General features: G+C 36.6%; 4 protein-coding genes across 4 annotated transcripts in view; all 4 read right to left on the bottom strand.

The window, feature by feature from the left end:
* Positions 1-84: 84 nt before the first annotated feature.
* LOC125209789 (acanthoscurrin-2-like) lies at positions 85-589 on the bottom strand. Its single transcript, XM_048109371.1, has 2 exons — positions 566-589; positions 85-387 (listed from the first exon to the last, which is right to left on the bottom strand). The coding sequence occupies exons 1-2, from the start codon at positions 587-589 to the stop codon at positions 85-87; spliced, it is 327 nt and encodes a 108-aa protein (XP_047965328.1).
* Positions 590-1,645: 1,056 nt separating this feature from the next.
* LOC125215844 (putative pentatricopeptide repeat-containing protein At1g12700, mitochondrial) lies at positions 1,646-3,545 on the bottom strand. Its single transcript, XM_048117411.1, has one exon. The coding sequence runs from the start codon at positions 3,332-3,334 to the stop codon at positions 1,727-1,729; it is 1,608 nt and encodes a 535-aa protein (XP_047973368.1). The 5' UTR covers positions 3,335-3,545; the 3' UTR covers positions 1,646-1,726.
* A 1,622-nt stretch (positions 3,546-5,167) lies between these two features.
* LOC125211949 (60S ribosomal protein L32-1-like) lies at positions 5,168-6,536 on the bottom strand. Its single transcript, XM_048111922.1, has 4 exons — positions 6,454-6,536; positions 6,065-6,159; positions 5,552-5,733; positions 5,168-5,440 (listed from the first exon to the last, which is right to left on the bottom strand). Exons 2-4 carry the CDS (start codon positions 6,152-6,154, stop codon positions 5,311-5,313), a joined length of 402 nt encoding a protein of 133 aa, XP_047967879.1. The 5' UTR covers positions 6,155-6,159; positions 6,454-6,536; the 3' UTR covers positions 5,168-5,310.
* A 1,940-nt stretch (positions 6,537-8,476) lies between these two features.
* The window catches only part of LOC125211767 (peptidyl-prolyl cis-trans isomerase CYP20-1-like), a 3,239-nt gene continuing 2,598 nt past the window's right edge, over positions 8,477-9,117 (bottom strand). The window contains exon 7 of the mRNA XM_048111687.1: positions 8,477-8,856. Within this exon, the coding sequence (XP_047967644.1) occupies positions 8,718-8,856 (139 nt within the window). The 3' untranslated portion in view covers positions 8,477-8,717. The remainder of the gene's footprint in view (positions 8,857-9,117) is intronic.

The following is a 9,117-nucleotide window of genomic DNA, read 5'->3' on the forward strand; positions in this document are numbered from 1 at the left end:
CTGAATCGGTCCTCCAATTGACGGAACCGTCAATAATAGGCGGTCAACGTCATTTCCGCCGCCAACCTCAGCTTTGGCAACCTTCTAGCAGCCTGCACTCTCCCCGTCTTCAACCTCAGCTTCGGCAACACCTTCAACCTCCCCCCCTTCGCCGCCAACTACTCCGCCCCCCTCAACTACACCTGCTCCAACGCCGTCTTCTGATTCTCCGCCTCCGCCAACGGCACCCAATCCGACCGCATCGCCACCGTCTGGCTCACTGGCGCCGAGCTCCTCCGCACCAGCACCCCCCAGTCCACCCCCGACGGCGTCTCCTGGTCCTTCAACAAGGACGTCACCCGCTTCTCCGCCCTCCTCCGCCGCCCCAAACTCACCCTCTCCGTCATGCTAGACAGCTAGAGAACACTGTTGATGATTTCTACACCGGCGCATTCAACGTCAACATCACCTTCCTCTTCTACAACGTCTGAAATTCCCAATCAAAAACCGCCACTCGCTCAATTCGATCCCTAGAAAAATCATAAAACGCAATCACCGGTGGCGGTCAGCCGCGCTCAAGAGCAACGGATTGAACATCACGCGCGGCCATGGCATCTACCGCGAGGTCCTCGTCACTCTCGACGGAAACGTTATGCGGTCGGATTGGGTGCCGTTGGCGGAGGCGGAGAATCAGAAGGCGGCGTTGGAGCAGGTGTAGTTGAGGGGGGCGGAGTAGTTGGCGACGAAGGGGGGGAGGTTGAAGGTGTTGCCGAAGCTGAGGTTGAAGAGGGGGAGAGTGAAGGCTGCTAGAAGGTTGCCGAAGCTGAGGTTGGCGGCGGAAATGACGTTGACCGCCTATTATTGACGGTTCCGTCAATTGGAGGACCGATTCAAGTCAAAGTTCATTTGTGAGGGACCAAATAATCAAAAAGATAATGTTAAGGACTAAATTGATAAAGCGGTCATATGTTGGGGACCACTTTTGACCTTTACTCTTTATAATACTACAGTTTTATTACTTCCTCCGTCCCACAAAGCCTCATTTCACTTTTTATCGTTTATGGTAGTAGACTCTATATTCCACTAACTTATTCCTACTCACATTTTATTATAAAACTAATATATAAAATTAGGACTCACATTCCACTAACTTTTTCAACTCATTTTTCATTTCATTTCTTAAAATCCGTGCTCGATCAAAGTGGGACAATCTTTGTGCGAAGGAGAGAGTATATTTTAAAATAATTACTTTATATAATCACAAACACAAATTACTAAACTTCTCTCAAAATTGAAAATAACTAAAGCTATAATGGGTGCACCATTTTTTTGTAAAATTACGCGTGTCTATGAATTATAATGAATCAATGGTTAATGGATGGATTTGCATGTGCATATGCGTAATGTAAGATAGACTAGTATAGTCATGTTCAATTGGGTTTTTATTGGGCAAAAGTGACTTATCAATTATCATAAAGTTCTAATCATGAAATTATGTAAAGTTAGGCCTATTATTGGAATTTTATGGTTGTTCTTTTATTGTGACTTGTTACTAAGATGAAGGGAATTCAAATACATTAGTCAAGACACTTAAATAGCTATAATTTTGTAAGTAGATCACATATTGACTCGTAAATTAGAGTTGTAAGTCGTAACTGGGTAATTTTTGAAAATTTCTTGGGCAATAAAACTGCACAATATCTGGATAAATTACCTATATTGTCAGTAATCATCCAACATGCTGAAGTTAATTCTTAAAAATTTCCTTGGGCATAACATTCTTCATCAATTTGATAAGAAAATCATCTTCGTTTTGTCCTTGCACTCGATCAATTAGCATTGCAAACGTCGCATGATCGGCTGAGAACTCTCGTTGGTGCATATCTTTTAGGAATGGTATTGCGTTGTTGAGTTCATCTTTCTTCAGCAAACTTTGAACAATGACATTGTATGTCACACTATCGGGTGGGCAACAGCATTTCTCCATCTCCACGAGCAAAGGCTTTACCACATCCACAGATATTACTTGAATAAGCAAATCAATAATCATCGTGTATATCTGAATATTAGGTTGCAAGCCTTTGGAAGGAAGTTGATCGAAAATATCTCTTGCTACATCATGCTTTCCGTTTTTGCATAATCCATTTATCATAACACCATATGTCAGTATATCAGGATTAACTCCTTTCACTTCAATTGTGTGTAGAAATGAAAGAGCTTCATCGATCTTCCCGTTTCTGCACAACCCATCCAACAAAGTATTATAAGTACATATGTCAGGGCTTACTCGTCGAGCTTCCATATCATTGAAAAGCTTCCAGCCTTCAGCAAATCTGTCTTTACTAATGAAGCCATGTATCATAGTGTTATAAGTACATGTGCTATGAACTAATTCCATACGAGGAATGTCGAGAAAAAGAACCCAGGCTTCATCCAATCTTCCTCTCTTGCAGTATCCATTGATTAAGCTATTATAAGTTACAATGGTGGGGTTAAGATTTCTGTCAACCATAGAATCAAGTACTTCTTTTGCCTTATCTATTTCACCTCTCAGACAAAATCCATCTATCAACGCATTATATGTGACGACATCAGGGCAAATATTATGTTGGATCATAACCTCCAACAAATCTTTTGCCTCTTCCACTTTTCCTTCCTTGCAATATGTATCCATTAATGTGGTGAGAGTTACAACATCGAAAGGCACATTAGAACCGACCATTTGATTCAACAATCCAACGACATCCTTCATCCTATCAACATCGCACAACCCTTGAATCATTGAATTATACGTGATCACATCAGGTGAAATACCCTTGTCAATCATCTTCGAGAAAAGATGGAAAGCATCATCCACCCTTCCGGTCTTGCATAATCCATCAATCAAAGCGTTATAAGCCTTAACATCAGGCTTCCACCGAGTCCTTTCTAACCCGTGAAACAAATCATGGGCCGGAAAGATCTGTCCAGCTTTGCAAAGTCCTTCAATCACAGTGAGAATCATAACATCATGGGGCTCACATAGTCTCGAATCCAGTACCTTCTTGAATAATTTCGCGGCGTCAGCAACCTTTTCATCTAAAAATAGCCCTTTAATGAGAGTGCTGAATGTCGTTCCATTCGGCTCATAACCCTTCTTCAAGAAGAAACCCATCGTAGCGAATCCCAAATCTACACGTTTCAGACGACAATAGCAATTGATTGCAATATTCCTCGTGTAGTCATTAACCGGAGTACCCATTTGACACATTTCATCGAACACATGGAGGGCAAAAGAATACTTATTCATCTTAGCCGTTACACTCAACAATTTGTTGTACACGGAAACAGAAGGCTGGGGATGCATTCTCACCATTTTGTGGAACAAGTTAACAGCATCATTCAATCCGTGAACACAGCTCAAATCTATTCTACGCAGCTTAGGGGGGAAAGGTTTTTCATCTTCGTCATTAAAGTTGTGGAAAATCGAAAAAGAATGAGAGAGTGTTGGAACGAAATTACCGAGTTTAGGAAAAGATTTAGTCGCAATTCGTCTTATACTAATCAAATTGATTGCAGTACTTCTTCAGCTCATCTTCATCGACGAGAAAGAGTAGGGAGGATGTCGTCTACTGGAGATTGGTTGAGGTGGAATTCAAATTTATTATTATTTTTAATTAATATTAATATATTGGTATAGTTTTGATTGCTGCATAACCTTTACCTCCCTATATGTGTTTTGATTTTAGATCTTGGAGAAAAATCAAAAGTTCGTGTAGTTGCATTCTAATTTTAAAGTTTTGAGAAAAAAAATCCAAAAAAATCAGAAAAACTCAAAGTTAATGTTTTTACAGCCAAATAATCCTAGTATAAAATATTTGGGAGGAAATATTTTGACACTAATTGAGTTTTACTAAAATTATTTTCGTATACGAGTATTTGTTTGAAAATGGAGTATAGAGATATGGAGTAGTATAATTGTGAGAGCATGAAAAAAACAAACTTAAATAATTGAGGGAGTATGTTTTTATATTTTTGTTAATAAAAATGTTTTTCTTTAGTTTAGATAATAAAATTGCGGTATAATAGAGAGGAAAATAATTTGTGGTTGGCTCTACAATTTCATGATTTGTGGCCATATTTAAGGAGTGAAACTATTAGATTTACCCATACTGTACTTTTCAGTTGTGATATTTTAAGGGAGAATATTAGAGTTTCACTAATATAATTCCTTTTAATATTTTTTTAATTATACAATATAAATTATTTTTTAAATATATGTTCCCAACTTGGTTGAAGAGCTTAAAACTTAATCATATTACGTGTAGTATAAGAATAAAGATAATATAATCCATAAAATTGAAAAATAACATAATCATAATAATGGAGTACTTCATTTGTCCCACTATGATTTGCACATTTTCCTTTTTGGAATAATTCACAACATATAACAACATTTCTTAAAATTAGAACACCACGCTCTCTATTTTTTTTTATTATTATCCTCTATTCATTTAACTCACAAAGCAATACTTACTACATACAATCTCGTGCAGAAAAAGACGCTTCACTAAAGACGGGACATAGGGGTATGAAATAAATGTTGAATTTTTAGATTGTTGATTGTAATTTATTTTAACATCATTTGATTTGAACAATGAATTATTTAAGACTAACACATCAAGATTCAAAACTTGTGTATATATAAACATAGGCGTCGAAATAAAAGTATTCTTTTATATACCCATTTGATTTTGAAGTAAGAATCATATATTGGTATACTCTTTCATTTTGTCTGGCATCAAAATGAAGGATTAGTATTCTTTTTTAAACAAAAATCATCCTCTTTCAATATCTCATCGCTCATAAACGTTTGAATTTTGAATTTGTACTAGTATTTATCAACGTGACAAGAATAACATATTGGTATATTCTCTTCTAAACAAACTCATCCCTTCCAATAACCCATCCTTAATTTATTCTCCATTTAACTCAAAAGACTACTCCACTTTATATTATAATACTCGCAGCCAAAAGAAATTTCTTAATTCACTTGGAAAGGAGAAGAAGTAATAGATAACAAGCCATCTAATACAACATCCTCAAAAAAGAACACATAAATATAGCTAATTAATTCGATTCTCACAAGACCTTAAAAGGGATTGCATTTGAAGACAATAAAAAGATGAAGTGCATGTTTAAATGACGATGAAAGCTCAACATGTCTTGATTGCATAACTCAAAAACCCAGACAAAATTTCAAATCTCCAGTCAATAATCTGAATACTGAAACATTCCAACAGAAGAAGAAAAAAGTAACAAAAAGTATAATAGGGAGAGCTTTGCAACAGCTTACTCGTCTTCCTGGCTGCGGAGCCTAGCAAGTTTGTTGGTCACGACCACATCCAACTGAGCTGCCCGCTCAACGATTTCCTTTCTTTTCCTGGTCGAGACATTGTGTGCTATCTCAGCACAATACTTCCTGTGGCAACAAATGGACCAAAACAGTGTGTTTGTTATAACTCAGTGCTGCACTGGAAATCAAAACTAAAAAGTAAATGCAATACTAAAAGATTCACAGAACTGTCCAAACCTGTTGTGCATCATGAGAATTTCGAGCTCCTTAACGTTGTGAACAAGGAATTTCTTAAACCCGTTGGGTAGGTAATGACGGGTCTTCTTGTCTGATCCATAGCCGATATTTGGCATCAAGGTGACTCCCTTGAACTTTCTCCTGACACGGGAGTCGATACCCTTGGGCCTGCGCCAGTTGGTCTATCACATGAAAAACAAAGCTTATTAGCACCACAATGGACTAAATTTAGCATATCATATGAACAAAAGTAACTGAAACTAAACCTAGCTCAAAACATCTGCTATCACCTAAGCTAAACCAAAGAGACAAAAATTGAGAAATAGACTCATAAAAAATCTCTTAACCCCATGTATATATGTAGTATTACTCGATCCCAGTTATCATGAAGCATTGTAAAAAGCCCTAAAATTAAACGATAGCATCTAATAAGTTGAAACTACTCTACTTCTTCGGTCATATTCATTTGGTATTACAAAATCTACAAATAGGAATCAAGGAATTGAAGTATACCTTGAGACAGGCATATCTGTCGCTGTGATGCCTCTTAAACTGGGTGACACGCTTCTTCACAACCTTTTTGTTCAACAAAGGCACAGCCATGGCTTCTGCAAACACACAAGTAATAGTATTAAGAAGCGAGCACATCAAAACAAATGCTGCTGCATATTCCCCAAATTTCCAGATTCGCACAGCAAATTTCAATCAACCAAACATATTGAATGTATAAATCATTTTCTAGTATTAATCAAGTTTCTGTTATGCAGCTACGCAGACACCAAAAACGCATTTTGGTGTGAGATTAAGCCTCCGAATGCATCACAAATCCTTAATTTTTTGCGATTTTCACGAACGTAAACATTTCTCAAAACAGCAATTTAGGGTTTGTTCGAAATTCTTACCTGGAGAGGCAAAGTGGCCGAGGGAAAAGATGAGACGGAGGCTGATTTGAGCAGAAGGGGAAAATGGAGTCGGAATATTTAACCTAAATGAATTATTAAAGTAATGGGCTTTTGAAAAACTACTTAATTGGCCCAATTACTTAATCGAAGAGTTTATATGATTATTTCCTTAATTTCTTTATAAAACTAATTGAACAAATTCGATTAATGTGATATCGACTGTTTAATTTATTAAATTTTGTTATTTAATTAAATTACTTATTATCTTATAAATTAATAAATTTAATTGGCTTCATTTCAATAAAATTACATGATATAATACTCCTAGAAAAGTTAATAAAACACTAAATAAAATAACAGCAAATATATAAGCTCAATATAAAAAATAAAACATACATAAATCCTAGAAAAAATAACATTGACAATGAAAAACATACATAAATCCTAAAAAAAAGAAGCTCAATATAAAAAATAAAACAAAAGATAATTAATTAAATTATAGCAACAAATTCAAACTAATCTAATGTATTCCGGTAAATCGAAACCAGAACCTCCAAAATCACTAAATACACAAAATATGTTTAGCAACGTCGCCATTTGATTGATCTTATTGTTGAGTTCGTTTAGTGTTTACATAAAATACGTCTTTTTTTTTTATTAAAAAGACATGATTTTCGGGATCAGAGCTCAAGCTCTTTTTTTCGTTCATTTGAATTCGCAGCTCACCTTCTTCTGTTCCAAAAACAGAGTCATATGAGTCTAGAGGTCACCAAACCGAACCGGCCCGGCTGAACCGGCCCGGAACCGTGAATCGGAACCGCGGTGACGGTTCGGAACCGGATAAGGTTTGGCGGTTCCGACGGGCCGGTTCAGGTTCTCAAGAAATGAAGAACCGTAACCGGCGGTTTGCCGGTTTATTTTTTTTTTTTTCCAATTGTTTCAACTTTAAAATATACAAATACAATTATATAATTGTATTTGTATATACTCTGATCGGTGAAGAAGACTTCTCTATAAGACTAAATCCGAGAGACTTTTGACAATTCTACCATGATTGTTGATAGTTAAATTAAACATAACAATTAAGGTTGAATTGCTAAAGGTATCCTCAATTTAGTTATCTAGAAACATCTCCTTCGCCAACTAAGAGTATATATATATATATTATCTATTTACATTTATAATTTATTATTTTTTACTTCAAATTTTTTTATTTAAATTGTTATACAAGCTAACAAGCATGTATTATGTTATGTATCAAGTCTTTTGACTCTTTTGTAATTTCAATTTTCAACATTTGTATTTGTGATATCGACATCTCGTTCAAATTTGTATAATTGTACCAATAAAATTCCAATTGTCCAACTCCAATGTCGACTTCTACTCTATTTGTCAATTGTCATTATCGTTTTATTTATTTATTCGATAGTAAAAGACTACAACTACAAGGTGTAATTTGTAATTAGTACTATAAATGAATAAAAAAATAAAAAAATAAAGAACTTGAACCGGCGGTCCAAACCGGAACTGGCCCGGAACCGTCTGGAAACCGCCGGTCTTGAACCGGCGTTGAACCGTGTCTGAACCGGTTCAAGAACCGGAACCGCCGGAACCTAGGCGGGCTGGTTCAGGTTCGGCATTTTTTCGAACCTGAACCGCCGGTTCCGAACCGGGAACCGACGGTTCTTGAACCGTGGTGACCTCTACATATGAGGTTTGCTTCTTTTTTTTTTTTGTCCTCTCTAGTTGTTCGTTTTGTTTTATAGAGCAACAAGCCATCTTACTCCGATTGGCCTCGATGATGAAGAACCAACAACAACATGCTCACCATGACGACTCATAGAAAGTGAAGACAGAGTTGGCAAGGCTATATAGAGTAGTATATGCATTATTCTATGAATCAAAAGACTGAATTACAGGTGATGATTGTCTAGAGTCCTTGGCTCCTTGCACAATTTTGAAATTTTTCAAAATTTTTAATCATTTCCAAAACATGAAAAAAAGTAATGCATGATATCGGGCATAATAAAACATTAATCCCTAATAATTAAAAAAATCAGTTGGCCTATAAAAATTCCTAATAATAGTTCGGTCCATTAAACAATATTGTGTGCATTGGGCTAGCGGCAAAGTAGTAGCCAACTCAAGCCAAATGTTTCAAGTTCCGAGTTCCGAGTCTACCGTGACACGATCTTTAACTTAAAGTCGCAAACACCAAAAAGACATTAATATAAGTGAGTGGCAAATATGTATAAGAAGGGTGGTCACATTGGGAGTTCACCACTATCTACAATCACAACTTTGCTTTTGGGTGTGCCGCTCTGATTGCCTTCAGCTTCAATCTTATACACCACATCCATTCCCGACAGCACCTTTCCAAATACGACATGGCGGCCATCCAACCTGTTGATCGAATCAAGACTTTCAGGCATGGCAAGAAGTGTGCTAACGTAACGAAGATTTGCAGGAATTGAAACTATTGTTCCCATAATGTAACGGGTATACGTTGTTTTCAGTACTGAAATACTCATGTTGGCAATCGGAAATCCAGGTGGGAATTGTACCCTAATAAAAGCAATCGTCACTCTGCAGATTTCCGATTGCTAATGTAACTTTTCAATTCCAGAACTGTGGACTGATCTTAGATTTGAAAACTCAAGTTAT

Source organism: Salvia hispanica, chromosome 3 (assembly GCF_023119035.1).
Source record: "Salvia hispanica cultivar TCC Black 2014 chromosome 3, UniMelb_Shisp_WGS_1.0, whole genome shotgun sequence".
Classification (NCBI taxonomy): domain Eukaryota; kingdom Viridiplantae; phylum Streptophyta; class Magnoliopsida; order Lamiales; family Lamiaceae; genus Salvia; species Salvia hispanica.

Bases quoted from the DNA above. Each gene is read 5' to 3' on its own strand.
- LOC125215844 (XM_048117411.1), bottom strand. From the start codon at position 3,334: ATGGTGAGAATGCATCCCCAGCCTTCTGTTTCCGTGTACAACAAATTG.
- LOC125211949 (XM_048111922.1), bottom strand. From the start codon at position 6,154: ATGGCTGTGCCTTTGTTGAACAAAAAGGTTGTGAAGAAGCGTGTCACC. The intron at 5,734-6,064 runs GTATACTTCAAT...TTCATGTGATAG, and splicing joins ACAGATATGCCTGTCTCAAG to ACCAACTGGCGCAGGCCCAA. The intron at 5,441-5,551 runs GTTTGGACAGTT...TTGTTGCCACAG, and splicing joins ATTCTCATGATGCACAACAG to GAAGTATTGTGCTGAGATAG.
- LOC125209789 (XM_048109371.1), bottom strand. From the start codon at position 589: ATGGCCGCGCGTGATGTTCAATCC. The intron at 388-565 runs GTTGCTCTTGAG...CTAGCTGTCTAG, and splicing joins CCGCGCGTGATGTTCAATCC to CATGACGGAGAGGGTGAGTT.